The sequence below is a fragment of the Anomaloglossus baeobatrachus genome, chromosome 5 (genome assembly GCF_048569485.1).
Source record: "Anomaloglossus baeobatrachus isolate aAnoBae1 chromosome 5, aAnoBae1.hap1, whole genome shotgun sequence".
Classification (NCBI taxonomy): Eukaryota; Metazoa; Chordata; class Amphibia; order Anura; family Aromobatidae; genus Anomaloglossus; species Anomaloglossus baeobatrachus.
The window spans coordinates 120,603,802-120,628,266 of NC_134357.1; the positions used below are offsets into that span (position 1 = coordinate 120,603,802).

Sequence of the window (24,465 nt, forward strand, 5' to 3'; positions counted from 1 at the left end):
CCCTGTTATGATACTCACCTGCGGGCCAGTCGGGTTCAAAGGGCATTGCTGGTCTTGGATCCAGCGCCTCCTCTATCCTATGCAATCTTCCTCTTCTTTCCTAGCTCCAGTTGGATGATGCATCGTATGTCATCCACACAGAGGCCTCCATTGTGCTCCTGCGCAAGCACACTTTGATCTACCCTGCTGAGAGCAGATCAAAGTCTTGAAAAATTGTAGTGCGCATGTATAGGTGATCCTTGAACTTACCCCGCGCCTGCACATTACAGTACTTTGCTCTGGCCTCAGCATGGCAGATCAAAGTGCGCATACGCAACAGAGCAATGGATGCCTATGTGTAGATGACATAGGTAGCGTCATCCACACGGAGCTGGAAAGGAGGACAGCGATGGAAGGAAGAGAGGAAGCGCCGCAGCGAGACTAGCAACCCCCATTAGACCAGACCGCCCCCTAGGTGAGTATAATAAAGGTGTCTTTTTACTTTATACACAGTGGCCTTGGCTCTTATATACAGCATTGTAGAATGCTGTATATAAGAGCTCACTTGTGGTGGCCGCAGCTTATAGGGGAAAAACCTGGTGACAGGTTCCCTTTAAGTTGTACATTCTGACAGCACATTCTTCAGACTAAAAAAGCTTATGTACACTGGTGTACTGTAGTAAAAAGGTTTGCTAGGAAATCTGGTAATCATTGCCAACTGAATACTGCTCCCCTGGGACACCAAAGACCTTTACTCTATTGAAATCTATGGGCCCCCTAAACTTTAAAAACAGTGCCTAGTAGGCATAAAGAACATCTAAGCACAAATCTTTTCTGCCAGTCTTAGTAGGATCAACCAACGGCCTAATGTGTATGGGGCCAACTAATAGCAGATGTTGAGAAAAAGTAGGACTGGGCATGTTTGATTCCACCATTCCCGATGCTTGATCTGAAAAGGGAAGGTCTTTTACCAGAGATGACAGTTAGTGGCTCATTCTGCACTGGCTATTGAATTGAACAGTCCCCTTTTCTAGGAGTCCTAAAGGGAACCAACCAGCAGCATTTTCAGATGTGAAGTAAAGCCAGTGCTATACTGGCACTAGGATGCTGAATGTAACCATACGTTTTGCTCAGAGATTGGATGCTTTCTTTCAGAAATATGTGCAAGTAAAGTTCCAGCAATGCATTGCTTTTTGATTGACAGGTGAAACAGGAAGGGAATATGTGGGTCAGGTGTTGCTATCTATTCCCCCCTTGTCTGCCTACCTTGCCTTCCTCCCACCGTCGTCGTCATAGATGTTAATTCCAGCGCAGTCAGACAAGGGTGGGAATAGATAGCAAGACCCAACCCACATATTCCCTTCCTGTTGCACCTGTCAATCAAATAGCAGTGTATTGCTGAAACTTTACTTACACATACTGTATTTCTGAAATAAAACATCCAATCTCAGAACAAAAGGCATGCTTACATTCAGCATCCTAGCACCAGTATAGCACTGGCTTTACTGTATATATGAAAATCCTGCTGGTTGGTTCTCTTTAACTAAATTTATGCAAGAAAATATGAAGTACCTTGTATGCATGTTGCATAGTGTCTACTTTTACATGTAAGTTTTTTCTTTTACTTTAGCCCACTGAAGAAATATATTCCGCCGGGGACTCTATTATGATTCGCTTTCACACGGACGATACCATCAATAAAAAAGGATTCCATGCAAGATACACCAGTACCAAATTTCAGGATGCACTTCATATGAGAAAATGACTGTAAACCACATAGACGCCAGGCATTTAAATCAATAATGTTATGGAACTCTGAGAGATTAAGCTAAATGCTGTGCAGGTCTCTGTGATCAATGGCTCAATGCAGTCTGTAAGATATATGTACAATTAAGGATCCAAATTTTATCAGCATGCTGTTGTACTGTGCCAGTGTACCAAGGACCAAATATCTGCATATAATTGGCCAGCTTGGTTTACTTTCTTTTAAAGTACAATGGTTAATAAAGGCCTCTCTCATGATATGCTCAACCCAAAAGCCTGTTCTGCACCTGAACTCATACTCCTGCTAGTTGAATGCAAGGTTTTTGTGGCCCAATATAATCACAGTGGAACGTTTTTCAAAATGGCTGACTCTCTGGCTAAATACCATGGCAAATCAAGAAGCCAAAGCATCTAATGTTGAAAACATAACTGCACCTACTATTTAAAGGGCTTTTCTGTAAGGCTGGTTTCACACTACGTCTTTTTAACATCCGTTGAAAACGTTTTTTTAGCGGAAGTACGGATCCTGCTTTTACAGCAAATAACGTATGCAAACGCATATGTTATTTTGCAGGATCCTGCACTGGATGTTTAGGGGCGGGCATTGGAGTCATGTGATCGGGAGTGAGGGGAGCTAGACTGGGAGCCGGCTTCTGACAGCTGCAGACGCTGGTAACCAAGGTAAACATCGGCCTTGGATACCCGATATTTATCTTGGTTACGAGTGTCTGCAGCTGCTAGGAGCAGGGCTGCCTGCACGCGTAACCAACGTAAACATCGGGTAACTAAGAGAAGTGGTTACGCGATATTTACCTTGGTTACGAGTGTCCGCAGCTCTCAGGTGGGGGGAGAGGGAGGGAGGGAGGAAGGGGGAAAGACAGATAGAGAGAGAGAGGGTGAGGGAGGGAGGAGGAGAGAGAGACAGATCACGCGAGACTGGTTCTGGGCATGCTCAGTACTTTCTGGGCATGCTCAGTAGAAAAGCAGGATCCTGTCTATCAGCACGCCAGCGTTCACCTGCGTTCGCGTGCGTTATAGTGCGGATCCGGTGACTTGCAGTATTTTGACGCAGCTCAAAAACGCTACAAGTAGCGTTTTTGAAACATGTTAAAAAACTGCAAGTCACCGGATCCGCACTATAACGCACGCGAATGCAGGTGAACGCAGGTGGACGCGAGTCCATTGCAAATGCATTGAAATGAAAACGCATTTGCACTGGATCCGTACTTCCGCTAAAATAACGTTTTCAACGGATGTTAAAAAGACGTAGTGTGAAACCAGCCTAAGTTACACATATTGAAATGTGTTTTGTAGTTTAAACATATTGCTTGACATATTTCAAATTGGAAATTACACATTCTAATGAACACCTTGTATTTTTTTTTTCATTTCCCACGAAACCGTTCCAGTAATATGAGTGATGGGGAAAAATATGTGTGCATACAAAAATATTTATACATCTGTATATTTATACATACAGTGGATATAAAAAACTCTACACACCAGTTACTGTTGCAGCTGGTAAGTATAGTATTAGGGGCAGGGAACTTATAGTACATTAGTACACCAACCTACATGACCCCATTCCAGCGATAACATAAAATAAAAATTACGCTGGAGTGGTGCTTTAAAATGATACTTTGTTGAAGTAACCTTTGCATTTATGAAAGCAATCAGTCTTTTTGGGTGGAAGTCTATCAGCATCACACATCTAGAATTGGCAACTCTTCATTCCAGAATTGCTCCAAATTTGTCAAATTGCAAGAATATCTTTTATGTACAACAGCCCCTTTCGGTCATATTTTCAACTGGATTCAGGTCTGGGTACTGGCTAGACCATTGCAGAACTTTGATCATCTTACAAAGCCAATCATTTGTTGATTTGAAGGCACTTAGGGTCGTTGTTGTGTTCAAAGGTGAAACTGCTCTTCGCCTTCAACTTTTTAGCAGAAACCTGAAGATTTTGTTGCAGAAGTGACTGATTGTCAGAGCTGTTTATAATTCCCTACACTTTTAATAAAGCCCCAGTTCCAGCTGCCAAAAAAACAGTTCCAAAATATAATGCTGCCTCCATTATGCTTCACTGTGGTTTTGATGTTGTGGTGTTGCACAGTGTTGGCTTTGTTCCAACCATACCTTTTGGAATTATGGCCAAAAAGTTCATCCTTGGTCTCAACAGATCATAACAAGGTTTCCCCCATGCTTTTGCTAGACATGTAAGAAAAGGCTTCTGTCCTGCCTCCCTACCTCACAAGATAGACTTATGAAGAATACGGAAGATTGAGGCAATATGCATGACATAATCAGTACTTGTGCCAAATTTAAACCACTTCTTGATAATATCTTCACAGTGTTCCATGGATATGTAACACCTTGGAAATGCTTTTACCCTTCTTCTGACTGACAACTTTTAACAATGAGATCCCTTTTCTCTGTTGTAAGCTGTTTATGGAGGATGGCTTTTACTTTAAACCACAGTTAAGTAAATGTCAGGAAAATCCTACTAGAACAGCTGAACTTTATATGATGTTAATCAGAATCCTTGTGAATGATGGCAGCTGTGTATGAACTACTATGTAATATGAGTCTAAATGTAATTGGCTAATTCTGAACACAATCACATTCCCAATTATAAGAGGGTGTTCACACTTATGCAGCCACCAGATTATTGTGGTTTTCAATGGATTTGTACTAATTATGGATAACACTTAAGGCGGAAAAAGTTCTGAAATGATTCTTCTCGGTATGATTTTTATATAACATGATAAAAATCTGCCATTTTAACAAAGGTGTGTAAACTTTTAAATCCACTGTATATATATATATATATATATATATATATATATATATATATAAATGTATGTATATGCACACGTACTCTAGTAGATAGCCCGTTCCCCCCTTCCCAGGACTGTTACAATAAGAAAATGCATCCACTTAAGAGCAGATAAGAATTATATACCCACAGAAGGGCAGAACAGAAGAAAACATTGTGTGGGAGTGAGATATATATGTATTTATCTTCCCCTGTTCTTTTTAAGGTGTGTATGCAGGGCCGGATTAAGGTTGGTGCTGGCCCCTGGGCAGAAAATCTGGTGGGGGCCCCATAACGTTAACATTTTTAGCCATAACAGTAGAGCGCGAACCGTAGCATTTAGATATAAATCCAATGAACATTTATCTTCTCCTGTTCTGCCACATTCAGATTTACAGTACTACAATACAGACACAGTCCAGGATCACTCACATCCGTCACTTATACACAGAAAGTAGAGTTAGGCTATGTGCGCACGTTGCGTTTGTCTCTGCAGAAATTTCTGCAGCAATTTGAACAGCACACATGCACTTCAAATCGCTACAGAAAGAGTCCGTAATGAAAAGCCAATTTCATGCACTCTGAGTGCAGCCCCTCCCATAGACAGAGCAGGGGCTGCATCCAAAGCACATGAAAAAAGTGACACGTCACTTCTTAGAGCGCAGCGCTTCAGGCAGCAGCCGAATCGCTACACTCTAATACACCACGTGCACACGGCTGCTGCATAATCTTCATAGATTATGCTGGGGACGCAGGACGCATGCAGTTACGCTGCGGTGCAGATCGCAGCGTAACTGCATGCAAATACGCAAGGTGCGTACAGAGCCTTACTCACATACTTTTTATTGATCCCAATGTTAAGGCAGCCCGGGCCGGCTCCAGGTTTTTGTGGCCTCCGGGTGAAAGAGTCTCAGTGGACCCCATCCACACACAGACACGCACACACACATACAGGCATACGTATATATACATATTTGAAGACAAATTCAGAAAAATACACATAAACAGACAAATATATGCAGTCATATACACTGACATACATGCAGACACAGACGCATTAGGGCTCGTGCACACGTTGCGTAATTCCATGCATTTATGCTGCGTATAGCACTACAGTGTAAATGCATGCGTCCTGCGTCCCCTGCACAATCTATGTAGATTGTGCATGCCACGTGCGCACGTTGCTTTTATGAACGCAGCGATTTGGGTGCTAAAATGTTGACCCAAATCTGTGAGTTCATAAAATGAGCATGTCAATTATTCCGTGTGCTATGGATGCAGCTCCCGCTCTGTCTATGGTGGGGGCAGCAGCCAGAGCGCATGAAATCGGCATTTTTTTGTAAAGAAAAACTGCATCCATTATGCAGTGTTTCTGCAGTGATTTGACGCGCACATGTGCTGTCAAATCGCTGCAGAATATTCAGCAGTTACGTGTGCATGAGCCTTTATAGGTATTAATATGGGGAAATCGCCAGCAGCCTCACTCACCTCTCCCGCTTGTTTCCGTCTAGCTCCTTTAGGACATGTGGCTGTGTTTCACGATGGCTGTCACTAACAGACATGACTGCACACTGACAGCACTGCTGTATATACATCACAGGAGGGGCTGGGGCTACAATATATACATTACAGGAGGGGCAGGGGGCATAGACGTTACTGGAGTGGCAAACAGCTCTGGTGGTGTACTCATTACTGGGATAGGTGACATAGCGCTCTGGGGGACCCATATAGTTCTGGGGTGCTGCACAGACTGATTCTTACACACACAGCTCTGACACACACACACACACAGCTCTGACACACACACACAGCTCTGACACACACACACAGCTCTGACACACACACACAGCTCTGACACACACACACAGCTCTGACACACACACGTCTCTGACACACACACGTCTCTGACACACACACGTCTCTGACACACACACATCTCTGACACACATACATCTCTGACACACATACACACACAGCTCTGACACACACACACAGCTCTGACACACACACACAGCTCTGACACACACACAGCTCTGACACACACACAGCTCTGACACACACACAGCTCTGACACACACAGCTCTGACACACACAGCTCTGACACACATACACAGCTCTGACACACACACACGTCTCTGACACACACACATCTCTGACACACATACACACACACAGCTCTGACACACACACACAGCTCTGACACACACACGTCTCTGACACACACACATCTCTGACACACATACAGCTCTGACACACACACACACACACACACATACATACACACACACACAGCTCTGACACACACACACAGCTCTGACACACACACACAGCTCTGACACACACACACACACAGCTCTGACACACACACACAGCTCTGACACACACACGTCTCTGACACACACATCTCTGACACACACACACAGCTCTGACACACACACACAGCTCTGACACACACACGTCTCTGACACACACACATCTCTGACACACACACATCTCTGACACACAGCTCTGACACACACACACACACACATACACACACACAGCTCTGACACACACACAGCTCTGACACACACAGCTCTGACACACACACACGTCTCTGACACACACACGTCTCTGACACACACACATCTCTGACACACATACATCTCTGACACACATACACACACAGCTCTGACACACACACACAGCTCTGACACACACACACAGCTCTGACACACACACACACACAGCTCTGACACACACACAGCTCTGACACACACACACAGCTCTGACACACATACACAGCTCTGACACACACACGTCTCTGACACACACACATCTCTGACACACACACATCTCTGACACACATACACACACACAGCTCTGACACACACACACAGCTCTGACACACACACGTCTCTGACACACACACATCTCTGACACACATACAGCTCTGACACACACACACACACACATACATACACACACACACAGCTCTGACACACACACAGCTCTGACACACACACACAGCTCTGACACACACACACACAGCTCTGACACACACACACAGCTCTGACACACACACACAGCTCTGACACACACACAGCTCTGACACACACAGCTCTGACACACACACACAGCTCTGACACACACACAGCTCTGACACACACACAGAGCTCTGACACACACACACAGCTCTGACACACACAATGCACCCACCCATCACCCCCCACACACACACACACACAATGCACCCCCCTTTACCGCCTACACACACACACAATGCACCCCCCATCACCCCCTACACACACACAATGCACCCCCCTTTACCCCTACACACACACACACAAAATGCACCCCCCATCACCCCCTACACACACACACAATGCACCCCCCATCACTGCCCCCACACACAATGCACCCATCACCCCCTACAAACACACACACACACAATGCACCCGCCATCACCTCTACACACACACACACACACACACAATGCACCCCCCCATTACCCCTCCCCCCACACACAATACAATGCAACCCTCATCACCCCCTACACACACAAATCACACTGCCCCATCCCTACACACTCCTGCCTCCCCCCTCCCCCCTCGGAATACAGTACTCCTCCTCTGCCTGCCACAAAGCTGTCTTTCACTTCCTTCACAGATGTTCCCCATTCTGTGTCCTCAGCCCCTCCCCACTCATCATCATTAATTAAACCTGTCTCTTCGGCTCCTTCATGGAGCGCTTACCATCTGATGTCCCGTGTGCCGGCGCCCGCAGCACTGTGATGACGTCATCAAGGTGCTGATCTCATCACGTTGCTGCACGTCGGGGGCGGGGCCCAGTCCCGGCGTGCTGTTCAAATGTATTTACGTCTGAAAGACGCAAATACATTTGAATAGGAAGAAGGAGGAAGCTGCGAGCACCGGCTCCGCTGCGCTCCTCTGCATTGTGTGCATGCCGGACACACAGCAGAGCCGGCACAGCACAGCGCTGCCTCCTGCTCCTGCTGCAGCTAGTGTGTCGGGCCTGCAGGTGTCCCCCGCCCCTCGCTGGGTACGCCCATGACGGCCGCAGCACATAGGAAGCTCATTGGCACACCTCTGACCCCGCAAGCACTGGTACTTCCGGGGTCATTCAGCGTCCTGTGCCCGCAGTTTGTTTTTGCGTCTTAAAGACGCAGATACAAATAAATGCCGGTGCACCGCCCTACTCCCCCCCCCCACTCCCCACCCCTCCTACGAAAACACAGCTGATTTATTAGACTGTCTTTACGGAGGGGGAGAGGGTGTGAAGAAAAAAAAAATGCTGACAAGTATGGCCCTGGTGGTGGGGGCCCCCTTAGAAGCTCTTTTGGTGGGGGCCCCTGGGCTGGAGCCCCGCCTGCCCCGCCTATAATCCGGCCCTGTGTGTATGTGTCATATATATATATATATATATATATATATATAAAAACACACACAGTACCAATGTTTTGAACTTTTCACTTTCAGACTCCATATCTCACTTTCCACCACAGCTTTGAGTGTGAGACTACCTTCATTATATAGACAATCATCTTGGCTATCTCATACATAGATTTGATTTGCAACTATTTAGTATAGGATTAGTTATGCAGATTCTTTTCATGTCACTGCATTGTTACTGTTTTGTTTCTTAAAATCTAAATTTTAATTTTTATTATTTTGTTAGTATTTTGTAAATTCACCTTTGTCTTTCAACACCGCCTGAATCCTTTTGGGCATGTTGTCAATCAAACTCAAATTTGGAGAGAGAACTCAGGCATGCTGTATACCCCACAAAAATAGAAACAGGTTGCGTAATCAGGTATTTTTATTGATAAAAAAAATCTTGATAACAGATGACACATGTATTTGTCCAAAAAAGTCGACGTTTCGGCCTTTGGACCTTCGTCAGACTGGACTATTATCTAAACACAAACGATATAAAGATCAATAAGATTTACAAAATACAGGTAATACAATTCATATATATTACATTTATGCATTGTATACATATGTGTAAAAAGTCAGAGGAGGTCCAAGAGTAACCCATCAAGGAGAACTGTATATAAGGTACATCAAATAAAGTTGGTTCAGAGGTGTATCTTATTGAGTGAACTTAAAGGTTAGGATCATCTTGCTGCAGGTCTTTGGAGGTGGTCTGTTGATTGTCCTTGACTGTTCTCATCATTCTTCTTCTCTGCCTTTCTGATATTTTTCTTGGCCTGCCACTTCTGGGCTTAACAAGAACTGTACCTGTGTTCTTCCATTTCCTTACTATGTTCCTCACAGTGGAAACTGACAGTTTAAATCTCTGAGACAATTTTTTGTATCCTTCCCCTGAACAACTGTGTTGAATAAGCTTAATTTTCAGATCATTTGAGAGTTGTTTTGAGGAGCCCATGATGCCACTCTTCATAGGAGATTCAAATAGGAGAACAACTTGCAAGTGGCCACCTTAAATACCTTTTCTCATGATTGGATACACCTGCCTATGAAGTTCAAAGCTCAATGAGGTTACAAAACCAATTTAGTGCTTAAGTAAGTCAGTAAAAAGTAGTTAGGAGTGTTCAAATCAAGAAATTGATAAGGGTGCCCATACTTTTGCGCCGGTCAAATTTTGTTTAAATGCAGATTGCACATTTTCTGTTAGTACAATAAACCTCATTTCAATCCAGAAATATTACTCAGTCCATCAGTTATTAGATATATGAAACTGAAATAGCTGTTGCAAAAACCCAAATTGTTATAAAGAAAAAAGGTTAACATTAATAGGGGTGCCCAAAATTTTTCATAGACAGAATATACGTCGGGAGAGCCCCTAATCCTTAAAAAAGGGATTTCAGGAAGGAATTGAGATTACAGAGACTACCATATAAAAAGGGAGGAGGGGGAGGGGGGGAGGTAGTACCTGCAAATGTGATATCTGTTGTATAGTTCTCTTCAGCAATTGCAATACTTAATTGTAGGCATACAGAGCTTTATTCCACATATGGCCGTGATGTCATGTAGACGGTCAGGAAGGATAAAAAATTCAGTACTATGGTAAAGCACATACAATATGAATGTCATATTACAGGACTGTATAACAGTAACTACAGCAGGGTTATATTAGCTGTCGGTATGTGGGAAAATAAAGGCAATGGTATAGGTAGGTACCTGTTATTAAATTGTAATCAACTCTCCTTATGTATTTAAGTGGATATTGGGATAAGGAACCATGCCTAGGCACACTAAAAGAGAAGAAGGGGAGAAAACATAACAAGCCCATATAGTGCTGAAATAGTTAAATGTTTCTTACTGTGTAGTAAGGCATATCATATTATCAATCAAACTCAAGCATGTCTAGACCCAAATCTGATCCCAGGTCTCTTCTACACGTTCACATTGTTGGTGCTTATTGGTCGTTGTAGTAGTATTCGAGTATATAAAGTATCTCATCTTGTAGAATACTCACATATAGCTCAGCATTGAGAACACCATTGATCTTGGAAAGTATCCAACACATTTGAAGCAAGCACATATCATCCGACTTCCTCCACTGAACTTGACAGTTCCTTCAATTTCTTGATCTTTTTTCCCCTTGTTTTGTCAAGACCTATTTGCCCCCATCAGAGCCTAGTTTATTGACTTTTGTCTCATTGCTTCAAATCACCCATTTCCAATCTTCTACTGTCCACTCTTCGTACTTTTTTGTGAACTTGTGCCGATGCGTCTTATGACAATAGTGAAGTTGAGGCTTCTTCACCTTTTTCGGGCCATCATTGAAGACTTGTGTAACATGTGTCTCATAGTGCTTGCATGGACATTTGAGATCTCACTATTATGAAGCATATGAGCCACCTCCACTGCCGTTATTTGTCACTCCAGAACTGATAGACCTTGTGATGAGCGACTTCTTGACTCCGATATTATGCCTGGATGTCCAACTCTTGGCTTTTGAATGGATGAGCTGACTTCATTTCTTATTCTTCCAACACACATGACACAATGTGTCAATTTTCTTGGTTGAGAGACCGCTATCGATGATCTGGATGATGCGGTTTCTCTTTTCTTCGGAAATATTCATAGCTGCTCCTTGATTTGAACCAGTGATTTTTTTGCTTGGAAATCAGCCTAACACACTAAGCTATTAGAGAATGTGAGAACAGGTTGTAATATACAGTATATAGAAAGAAAAATATTTTTCAAAGATCAGTAACAATGGAGTGACAGGACAAGAATCTGTATAATTAATTAATATGCTAAATCTTTGCAGGTCAAATTTATGTATGAGATAGCCAAGATGATTATAAAATGAAGGTAGTCTCACACTCAAGGATGTAGTGGATGGCGAGATATGGAGCCTGAAATCCTCTGCAGTTGCCATGGAAGTTGTAGGCTCCAGAAGTGTAAGGCTATGTGCACACGCTAGTTTTTTTGACGCTGCGTTTTTGTGCGTTGTTGGCCACTATAAAAGCACAAAAACGCATCCGTGGCAAAAAACGCATGCGTTTTTACCGTGATTTGGTGCGTTTTTGGCTGCGTTTTACTGCGTTTTTGATCTCTGCATTTTTCTGCGTTTTTCCAATGCATTGCATGGGGAGAAAACGCAGAAAAACGCAGGAAAGAATTGACATGTCCATTTTTTTTCTTTAGCTCAAAAACGCAGCTTAAAAAAAAAAAAGTTGTGTGCGGACAGCAAAAATGAAAACTCATAGACTTTGCTGGGGAGGCAAAGTCATGCAGTTTTGAGGCCAAAAATGCACCCGAAAAACGTGCAAAAACGCCGCGGAAAACGCACTGTGTGCACATAGCCTTAGGCTTATTGTGAAGGTTCTTCAGTAATAGTAGCTGCACATTTCACTTTTTCCATTGTACTGACATCTCAGCATAAATTTATATGTTGATGATATCAAACCCACAGATTTTTTGCAGTGTGTGCTCGCACTGTAAAACACAGCAGATTTTCCACAAGCGAATACACAGCAGAGAATCTGCTACATTTTTGCTATGTGGGAGCATAGTCTAAATAGGTCGACTTGTCATTGATATCCTCACACACAGCCTGACAGCATGCACCGTAGAGGTAAAGCAGCCATGCAAATTGTATTATAGTCAACTGAAGCCGCCAATTTTGGCAGGACCGCCTAACCATATAATATTCAGGTTGCAGATTATGGAAGAGCTATCTTTGGGTTTGTTGGATTTTAATGTGTTTGATACTTTCTTCTCAGGGAGTATAAGCCAATCACTATCTAAAGTTTATGGTGCCCTAATGTTGTTTCCATGGCAACTAAAGAGCAAGCAGTACTACAATTTTATTGTCCCAGTTCCTGACGCTCACATTATTGCAGATGTGCGGCAGATGGTGTTCGATGATCTGCATGTTGTGTTGAAATAAACTGCAGATTTACTTATAAGTTGTTAAAAGCAGTTGGTTATACTTTTAGTTGTTTTATTTTTATTAAATGATGATTTTCTAGAGCATGTCATCAGGTTATGAAATTGCATTATATGCAGAATGTTAGCTGATTGACTGAAATCCAGGACTTGTGAACATAGCATTAGGCTATCAGGCGCAGAGAAAACAATATAAGGTGTATATTAGACAGTTTTACTTTATCTATTTCCTTAAAGGGAACCTGTCACCGACAAAAAAACCCCACTAATTACCTGCAGATATTGAATTAATCCACAAGTGAATATGTTTAAATCATGTCCAAATGAATTGTTGGAGCAGCGGCTACAGGGAGAACATGAACTTCTATCCTCCCTACAGCCACTTTCTACTAATCATCAGGGCGGTGTAGGGAGTTGTTACAGTCACTATATATACGATAACCGCGATGTAATCAGTCCCTGGCATACTGATCGACAGACTGCTCTGCACATACGCTGCACACATACACAGCAAAGCAGGCTGTCAATCAAAGAATAATTACAGCACTGTCACTGTATAGTGTTTAATGACTGTAACAACTCCCTTAACTGCACCGATGACTGTAAGTGAGCAGCTTCAGGAAGAATAAAACTTAATTTTCTCCCTGTAGCTGCTGCTCCAGTAAACCAGACAGTCATAATTTAAACACTATTTACCTTCTAATCACCATTATATGTGCAGATATATGTATATTTTTGATGGTGATAGATTCCCTTTAAAGGGGTTGTCTGATATTAGTATGGATTGTACTAATTCCATAGTGGTGCTAAAATAAAATTAAAATTAAAAAAACGTACTCTGGCCTATCAGACTACAACCACGCCTCCAAATTGCTGTTAACTTCCCCCACAGTTTTTTGGTTTCATCTACTAGATGGGATGTCAGCTTAGTGCTGTAGCCAATCAACAGCCACAGTACGGTGAAGCTAAGGCCCGGAAGGTGAGTATGTTTTAATTTTAGCACCATGTGTCTATTAATTCAATTTGTATTAGTATTGGACAAACCTTTTAACTTCAGATCTGGTCCAAAGCTGTGTAATTTATATTTACATGCACGATACAGCTATACTTCAGTGTCTATGGACTAATTGCATATATCTGACCTGTGTTTGCACACAGAGATTATCCACAGTTTGCTGGTTCCACACATCCATGTTTTGTGGTCTGGACACAGACCTTGATACAGGATGGACCACTGATCTCTCAACACAAACTCAGCAACCTATATATGCCTATGAGGCTGAACAATTCGGGCCAGGTGATCCATGTTGAGTCCATGCATCATGCTCCGTATATCGACCATGAAATATGGCTGTCTAAATCCGTCATGAAAAAACTCTTTTTAAAGGAGTTTTTCAGCGGAAGATGACTGGTCAGACCAAGTACAGACGCTCTGTGCAGCCTTCGCATGGCCAAATATTTAAAGGGAATCTGTCAGTAGGATCAACACTCCCAAGCTGTCTATGTGGGCATGTAGGTCATGGAAAGTTAAAAAAAAATTATACCTTGATATATACGATCCGATGAATGGTTCCCAAGAAATCCATTTTCTTCTTATATGAAAATGAGCGGAAAAGATTAAGCTGGCACACAGATCTTTACAGCTCTTTTGCTTATAAGAAAAACATGGATATCATGGGTACAATTCTTTGGATTGCAGATATCAAGATATTATTTGTTTCATCTTTCGATGACCCACATGCCCATACACCCAAAATGCCTAAATAATCTCGGCTGTTAATTCTTCCATGAAGGGATATCATTGGCCCGGCGGATCTCCACGAAATAGCACCCCAGATCATCACAGAACCTCCGCCATGTTTTACGGTTGGGAGAAGGCAGTCTGGATGGAATGCTTCTTTCAGCTGTCTCCAAACATACACTCGGCCGGAGGTCGGAAAAAGGGTAAACGATGATTCGTCTGAAAATATCACGTTTCCACTGCTCGAGGGACCAATTCTGGAGGTTTCTACACGACTCTAAACGCTTGGACACATTTGTCATTGAGAGCAGCGGTTTTATAATTGCAGCTCTTCAATGGAATCCAGATTTGTGCAGCTCCCGATGAACAGTTTTCGTGGAAACTGGGTTCTCTAGGTGCTCATTGAGCTCAGCAGTGATTTTTGGAGCCGTGGTCTTGCGATGCTCCCTCACAGTTCGCTTTAGAGTCCGACGGTCTCTCTCAGTCAACTTCGACTTTCGTCCGGACCTGTGCTTTGCTGTGGACGTTTTTTCTTCTCTTTCAAACCCAGTCATTACTTTGGAGACACTACCTCTTGACACGCCAAGCATTTGGGCACATTCTATTACACTAGGGTCTGCCATACGAGCACCAACAATTTGGCCTTTTTGAAAATCCGAGAGGTCTGCCATTGGTATCAGTTTCTTATCAATGTTTTTACAATTCTGCAAAACAAACAGTTAATTTACATACACATATCACTTAACATAAATAATCAACTACAAAACAGTAACATATGTCACGGTTTGCATGTTTATAACATGTTCGAAGATTATGATGCCAAAACGTTAGGTGTTTCCATTATTTTGTCCAACCCCTATATATGGTTTAGGAGGGTTGATCCTACTGACAGATTCGCTTTAAGTGCACCTCCCCGCCTACATATTTTCCATCTATCTCCTCCCTTCTATGGCTCTATGAAGCCAGAGCTGTCAATCAAAGAAGGGAGGAGAGTGGAGATAAAGGGAAAACAAGCAGGTGGTAGGTGCACGTAAAGGGTGCACTGAGCGCCTGTGCTTGTTTGGACATTCATTCTGCGCTGACAGCCTTCTTTTAACATTAGTAAAATAAATTCTCACTCACTAGTATTATACATATTGTTTGTATAAGTGACACAATGACATATTTGAGTTAAGGCTTCCCTCACTGAAAACCAAATTTATCTATTATCAGGGATGTAAGAAAACTCTTCAAAATGAATTCATGAGGGAAAACCTGGTGATTGGTCACTGTATGTAAATACATTTCAACATGTAAAATCACATTGTCACTGGATGAATCAGAAATTAATCTCTCTAAGGCCGGTGTCACACTTGCGAGTGACTTGCGCGACCATCAAGTCGCATCACCCGGCACGGCCTGCAGCTCTCCGAACAGGAGCGTGCAGCTGCATGTATTTCTATGTGGCTGCACGCTCCTGTCTGGAGAGCGTCAGGCCGTGTCTCGGGAGGCGACACTCGCAAGTGTGACACCGGTCTTACTTGAAGACTTTGCTTACACAATATTGTCAATATTCTTCCAACAGCACCAGTCCTCTATTTTTCTGTACAGTTACATGACCATATATTACCACTTATTGAAATGTGATATAGTTTTTTTTTTTTGGTTTTTTTTTGCTCAAAACATTACGGCCTGTGAATTTAAATTTCTTGATTTTTAGTACCACGGGTACCTAACTGGCAACTGTGTAAATATAGATATTTGTATGTCACCCTCTACTGGTGAGGTATCAGTAGTGCATTGAATTTCCTCACAAAAAATGAAAAAAGTACTGTATAGCTGACTTTTTTGTTTTCATTTTTTCTTGTAATTTTACATGCTTTTATAGTATTGCTTTGTAGTTAAATTATGTAGCTTTTGTCTCCTTCAAATGTAAATATGATATTGTAAATGATCTGATAATAGCCAGTGCAATATCTAAGACTAATAAGCTTCTCATCCCCTGTCCTACATTTATTTCATGACCATCTTGTGTTTTTGGTTTTATTAGTTAATGTAAGATTGGGAAGCAGTGAATCTTTTAGTTAATAAAATCCATTTTAGACTGAAAATTATTACTGGGAAATGCAAATTTGTATTTTTATGGTATTAAATCTTTTCTATGTTGCTAGACCTGGTTGCAACTTTATTTGTCTGGAAGGGAACTGTAATGCGATTTTATTACTGTGTAACTGTCATTTCTTACCATGTCGTTAACCGGTTGATAATAAATTGAACTCCGTGCCAGATTGATTTAATGACCATTAAAGTTGATAACTCCAGTTACGAGAATTGCATATAGAAAACCTCTTTTATATGGTGTCATTATTATAATTAATTTGCCTGGTATCGCTACTATCATAGTGCAAGTATGGTAAATTGGAGACTGAAATATATAGTTTTATAGTATAGTTGAAAAAAAAAAAGATAAATAGCTATCAAGTGCAACTACATGCAGAAGAGAGGACACGCATTAAAGGGAATCTGTCAGCAGGTTTTTGTTACCTCACCTGAGAGCAGCATTATGTTGGCAAACAGGTCCTGAGTTCAATGATGTATCACTTAGATACTTAGATTGGTGGCTGCAGCTATTTTGACACAGTGAAAGATTTTAGGTTTTGCATGTAGCAGAGCTCTGGGAGCTGCCCCCGGCCACACCAGGCTTTCAGTGTATATTTCCATAGACAGAAGCTGCTAATCACAGAAGGGGGCAGAATCGAACTACAACTCACACACAGCTGAGACCCACTAAGGATAAAGAAAGCTGTAGTTTTCACTGGTTCTGATTTTGGATGCATACCACTTAGGCCTCCGACACACATCCCTGCCGCCGGTATGTGTTTGCCATTTTTTGCACGTACCGGTGGCACGGAGACACGTTCAGCAATGCTACCCTATTGTAGCAGGCACACACACGTAAAACCACATGGAACGTGTGTCCGTGTGCGTTTGTACATGTGTGCGTTTTTCTACACGCTGACATGTCCACATTTTCTCCGGCAGCACGGGTGTCACACGGCCCGCACCTGTACCACACGGATGTAGTGTGGATGCGGTCCCGTGTGACACGTGCCGGAGAAAACACACATGTCAGTAAAAAAAAACAACATTTACTCACCTTCTCCAGCCCTGCTGTCTCTGCCGCTGCTGCCACTTGCTGCCGACCGCCGCTCATTATGCTCATTTAATTTTCACTTCACTGCGGCCGGCAGCAGCGGGGAGACGGCAGGGCTGGAGACAGAAGATCAGCACCACGGACAGTAGCACGGACCACGTGAGTATGCAAATTACCGGTTCTACGTGTGCTATCGCGGATATGCGATGTTTTTAATGGAAGTGTGTTTCAGGCCTTAGGGAATGCGCAATGACATTTTTTGGGGGGCAGATGTCACCATGGATACCACTATGAAAAATACAATGAATGACCATATGCCTCTACTTGCTGTGCACAGGTTCAGGCTTTTCAGCATTTTTTTAATCACTTCAGGTGTCTAAAACCACCAAACGGTTAAAAGAAGTGACCGCTCCATTGTTCTGGTGTTTCCAGTCAGAAGACGCTCTGTACTTTACAATGCAGATCAATAGGAAGGCTCGGGAGATGCCCAGACGTCTTTTATTGGGTTAACCATCGCTCTTTCTTAAAAGTGCAGTAGAAAAATATGTGACAAAAACAATGGGAAAATACTAAAAAAAAAGCAAAGATGGTCAAAACCATCGAAAAAATATCCAGGAAACGACCATGGTTTTTAACATCTTCTGATTGAGAAACATGGCGTTTTTGCTTTTGTTTAAAATACCTTGTGTGCACATACCCTTAGGTTTTCCGGTTTTGGAAACACATTCCCTGCAATTTGTTTTATTCACTCTCCCCAGGTCTGCTATTGTCTGCAGCGCTGATGTCACATCACAATGACAGCACTGCAACCAATCAAGGAGCTCAGCAGAGATACAGACAATTATAGACACCAGAAACAACAGCAGTTTGTATTTTTCATAACAAAAAGGACACATCAGACATCAAGAGGATGTGAGCAGTGAGCATCATGGAAGGGGTACTTACATAAATATATCACTAGAGCCAAATATTTGAGGAGGATTTGGAGACATTCTTCTTAAAAAATATATGTAAACATATGCTAATTTACACTTTTTTGGAGCAGAAACTGAGCAGAATCTTGCCAAATTCTCAATCTCAAAACAAAGGTTTTTTTTTTATTATTTTTAAGCTTTAACATAGCCATGAAACTTGTTTTGGATTTTCAAGTTCAGAACCACCATCAGCACATAAATGCGGTACCAGAACCACCATCAGCACATGAATGTAGCTTCAGAACCACCATCAGCACATGAATGTTGCACCAGAACCACCATCAGCACATGAATGTAGCATCAGAACCACCATCATCACATAAATGCAGCGCCAGGGCCACAATCAATATATGAATGCCGCACCAGAACCATCATCAGCACATGAATGCAGCACCAGAACCATCATCAGCACATGAATACAGCGCGAGAATCACCATCAGCACTCCCTACGTTCCTTGTATGTCCCATCCCCCCCTAATCCTTCATTGACCCCTACCGTTTTCCTGTCTCTATCTGCTCTATCTATCCCCTTATTTGCTCCACTACCCTCCCTCCCCCCCGATCCTAGCTTTTAAACTAGGATCGGGGGGGAGGGAGGGTAGTGGAGCAAATAAGGGGATAGATAGAGCAGATAGAGACAGGAAAACGGTAGGGGTCAATGAAGGATTAGGGGGGGATGGGACATACAAGGAACATAGGGAGGCTAGGAGTAATAAAGGTGTTAATAGGATTAAATGTCTACTGGCAAATGCAAGAAGTCTTGCAAACAAAATGAATGAATTGGAGACTCTTATGTCAACCATGGATTATGATGTGGTGGGCATTACGGAAACCTGGCTGGATGAAAGCCATGACTGGGTGACAAACATACAGGGTTATAGTACATTTAGGAAGGACAGGAAAGGCCAAAAAGGTGGTGGGGTGTGTATATTTATCAAATCTAACCTAAAACCTGTGTTGTATGATGACATTGAGGGGAACAGCAACAATGTAGAGTCAGTATGGGTAAATGTACATGGGGAGGGGAATAATGGAAAAATGCTAATTGGAGTTTGCTATAAGCCTCCAAACATACCTGAACAAATGGAGGGTGAAATGCTGGAACAAATTGAAAAGGCAGCTAATAATAATAATCGGGTTCTTATTATGGGGGATTTCAACTATCCAGACATACAGTGGGACATAGAATCTTCTGGTTCTGCTAAAAGCTGTAAGTTCTTATCTACCATTCAAGACCATTTCCTCTCTCAGATGGTAGGTGAACCGACCAGGGGAGATAATTTGCTAGATCTGGTCCTGTCAAATAGACCGGATACAATTTCAGATCTACAGGTCCGGGAGCACTTGGGCACCAGCGATCATAATATGGTAAGCTTCGACGTAATATTCAATAGAACATTTCAAAGGGGGAATGCTAAAACCTGGAATTTTAGGAAAGCTGATTTCAACAAATTAAGGGAAGAGCTTAAATGTGTAGATTGGGACAGAGTCATGGTAACTGGGGATACCGAACATAAATGGGGTAAGTTTAAGGATATACTACTAGAGTCCTGTAAAAAACGTATACCCTCTGGTAATAAAATGTCCAGGAATAAAAAGAAACCACTATGGATAAATAAGACTGTACAAAGTATAATAAAACAAAAACAAAGGGCGTTTAAAATCTTAAAGGCTGAGAATACAGAAATAGCATTGCAGGAGTATAAAGATATCAATAGGCAATGCAAAAAAGAAATCAAACAAGCAAAACTAGCTACTGAAACAAAAATCGCCAATGACATTAAAATAAATCCCAAAATCTTTTATAAATACATTAATGCCAAAAGGAAAACAAAGGATAGTATCGGACCCTTAAAATATAATAACAAGTTAGTTATAGAGGACAAACAAAAGACTGAGATATTAAATAGGCATTTCTCATCTGTATTCACCAAGGAACTGACTGTACCAGGGATCATTCAACAAGTGAAAAATCAAAGTCCACCACCCGATATAATTAATTTAACACAAGATGAAGTACGCCTACGTCTGAGTAAATTAAACATTGACAAATCCCCAGGGCCAGATGGCATTCATCCACGAATATTGAGGGAATTGAGCTCCGTAATCGACAGACCGCTGTATCTCATCTTTTTAGACTCACTTGTAACGGGGTTGGTGCCTCAGGATTGGAGGATTGCTGATGTGGTACCGATATTTAAGAAAGGTAAGAGGGTAGATCCAGGCAACTACCGTCCAGTAAGCCTGACATCAGTAGTATGCAAAGTTTTTGAGGGCATTTTAAGGGATGACATGCAAAAATATATTGCAGAAAATAATATGATAACTGACAAACAGCATGGATTCATGAAAGATAAGTCGTGTCTAACCAACCTGTTGGGGTTCTATGAGGGGGTAAGTTCAAACCTGGATATTGGTAATGCAGCTGATGTGATTTATTTGGACTTGCAAAGGCATTTGATACTGTGCCACATAATAGCCTTATACTAAAGCTCCAGAAGCAAGGACTAGGGGACACAATATGCAACTGGGTAAGGAATTGGCTAAGAGATAGGAAACAAAGAGTAGTCATAAATGGTACATTCTCTAAATGGGCTATAGTCAGCAGTGGGGTGCCGCAGGGATCTGTGCTTGGACCGATTCTTTTTACTCTCTTTATTAATGACCTTGTGGATGGGATTGATAGTACAGTGTCAGTCTTTGCCGATGACACCAAACTATGTAGGATATTAAAAACTGACCTGGATAGTACAATATTACAAAAAGATCTGGATAAGATGTCAGAATGGGCAGATACTTGGCAAATGAGATTTAATGTTGATAAATGTAAAGTAATGCACCTAGGACGGAGTAATCCTATAGCTGCGTATACATTAAATGGAAGTAAACTCGGGACTACAGAACAGGAGAAGGACTTGGGTATTCTCATTACAAATAAGCTGAGCAGCAGCACTCAATGTCAAGCAGCAGCTGCTAAAGCAAACAAGATTTTAGGGTGTATAAAAAGAGAGATTAGATCCCGTGATCCCAACGTATTGTTACCCCTCTATAAATCACTTGTAAAACCACATCTGGAATACGGGATCCAGTTTTGGGCTCCACATTTTAAAAAGGACATTCAGAAGTTAGAGTCAGTTCAAAGGCGGGCAACTAGACTATTACACGGAATGGAAGGCCTCCCATATGATGGCAGGTTGAAAAAGTTAGATATGTTTAGCTTAGAAAAAAGACGTCTCAGAGGAGATCTCATTTATATGTATAAATACATGTGTGGTCAATATAAAGGACTGGCACATGACTTATTTCTTCCAAAAACAATACTAAGGACCAGGGGGCACTCACTGCGAGTGGAAGAAAAGCGATTCCGACACCTAAATAGGAAAGGGTTCTTTACAGTTAGAGCGGTCAGACTGTGGAATACACTACCACAAGAGGTAGTAATGGCAGATACTATAACAGCTTTTAAAAAAGGGCTGGATGATTTCCTCAGTACACAAAACATTGTTGGTTATAAATGACTTAGTGACTAAATGTAGAACTGGTGGAGGAAGGTTGAACTAGATGGACCTAGGTCTTTTTTCAACCTAAGTAACTATGTAACTATGTAACATGAATGCAGCACCAGAACCACCATCAGCATATAAATGCAGCATCAGATCCACTATCAGCACATGAATGCAGCGTCAAAACTAACGTCAGTACATGAATCATGCTTAGCCCCATGTACAATTGGATTGTATGAACCTACAACTCTCAATTTGTCCTTATCAATGGTAAGGAGATGCTGTGAGTTGTTATCAATAATTATCAGACTGCAGACCATACAAGAACCACAGTACTGATAAGACGCAAGCAGTATTACAAATAAACATTTACATCCAAGTACCTTTATAGGTGACATCATCTCTGATCAGAGTCGTTCCCTTCCCTTTTGTCTCCACATAGTACAGATGCCATTATGATATTTCATACCCTCAGATCGTCTATGAAGACATCCCTCTTTGTTTTTCAGCAGCACTTCCTGACACAGTGCCTTTAAATATAAAAGTATCATGATTCTGACCCCTTAATATGAATATTTCCCATGCTGTGCCCCTGAATAACTAATTGCTGTACTTCCTTCACAAAATATCTTCACCCATATACACACTGCTCTTATCCAAACTATCTCCGCACACTGCCCCTCTTCATAATAAACCCTTAACACTGCCCCTCTTCATAATATACCAAGCTGCCGTAAATAGCCTGTGGACAGGGCTTGATGGCTGAATGTGAATGTGAATTTTTTTTCATATGTGAGGCCGTAAGGCACATGTTAAGTAAAAATAATTTAGAGTAGGACTGCCCCAAAGAGATTTGCCATGACGTGGCAATTTTTTTTTTGCCAAAAATCTCAAATTTTAATAATAAGTACAGTTTGGAATTTTTAGTGCACATTTAGTGCTGGCTATCTTGTGTTTTTTGTTTGCTTTTTTCCTCCCAAGTAATGTCTAATAACAGGGAGTAATAGATTGTACTCACCACTCCTACAGTCTCCTCCTCCAGTAATGGCTGATAAGAGGGAGTAATAGATTGTACTCACCTGTCCCACAGTCTCCTCCCAAGTAATCTACATACATAATCGCCAGTTTCTGTAAACCTATTACGGCATGCACCGCGGCACTGTCAGTTGTGCAGGCGCAGTTCGAATTGCGCCTGTGCAAGTGATATCGTCCATTACCGCTCTTCCCACACACGCAATGCATTTATATGTTTCATCCAGGGATATGGGGTACTCAGTTCCGGACAGGGTGCAGTTAGGGAATGTCATTTTGGTGGCCATTGCCCGATTCCGTGCCTTGGGTGCTTTTTGAAAAGAGGAATTATTTACTTGGGATTTTAGGTTATGTTTATACGTGACGCCACTTGCGGTGTTTAGGCTAAATATATGTGGAGCCGCCACTGCAGAATGTTACTACTGGGGCTGGTGTTAATTGCAGCCTGGATGGTAGGCCCTTCACAAGCAGGGCCGGGCCCCAGAGGATGGGTATTATAACGGCCGGAGGAAGAATGTAGTCCACACAGAAGTTTAGTGCAACTGGTTTACTCATTGCTGGTTGGTAGTAGCTGGTTACCCAAGGCCGGCTAGTTTCACCTCCAGATCCCCTTCGTCCCAGTGTTAGTTCAGTACTCTGGCACCTTCTTCCCCTGCACCTGTTCTTTGGTAAGTGGGTCCCCGTGGCATAGAGCAACTGTGGGTCCCCGTCTGGTGGTTTGTCCACTTCTGTCTGCCTAACGGTAGCATGAACCCTGTGGGGTTGGAGTCTCTGGTCCTGTCCCCGGTTCTCCTTTTGTGAGTGTTCAGATTTTTAAGGATCAGCGAGGTCCTTGATGGTCCCCTCGCTGTGCAGGTGTTAACAGGTCGGCGTGGATCTCTTTCCTGTCCTAGGGTCCTGTACCCCGTCTGTGTGTAGTTCTGGGAGTATTCCACTGGCAACTACCAGGTTACCGTCAACCCTGGACAGCTAGTGCCTTCACGTCCACCTTCACTCTCTGTCACACTCTCTACTGTCACTGTCCACACTCCACCCCTCCCACCTGGTCAACTAGTGGACTGGAGTGGCTCCCCTCTAGGCGGCCATCCCTTGGCCCGACCCTAGCCTTAAACCATTGTATGGAGGATTGTTTTGGGGAAAAACTGGGATTACTTG

The 24,465-nt window shown here is 42.5% G+C and overlaps 1 protein-coding gene across 1 annotated transcript in view; it reads left to right on the top strand.

Moving 5' to 3' along the window:
* Positions 1-2,380, top strand: part of LOC142309770 (tolloid-like protein 2) — a 347,584-nt gene extending 345,204 nt beyond the window's left edge. Inside the window, exon 21 of the mRNA XM_075347217.1 lies at positions 1,610-2,380. Coding sequence (XP_075203332.1) covers positions 1,610-1,744 — 135 coding nt within the window. The 3' untranslated portion in view covers positions 1,745-2,380. The remainder of the gene's footprint in view (positions 1-1,609) is intronic.
* Positions 2,381-24,465: the final 22,085 nt, after the last annotated feature.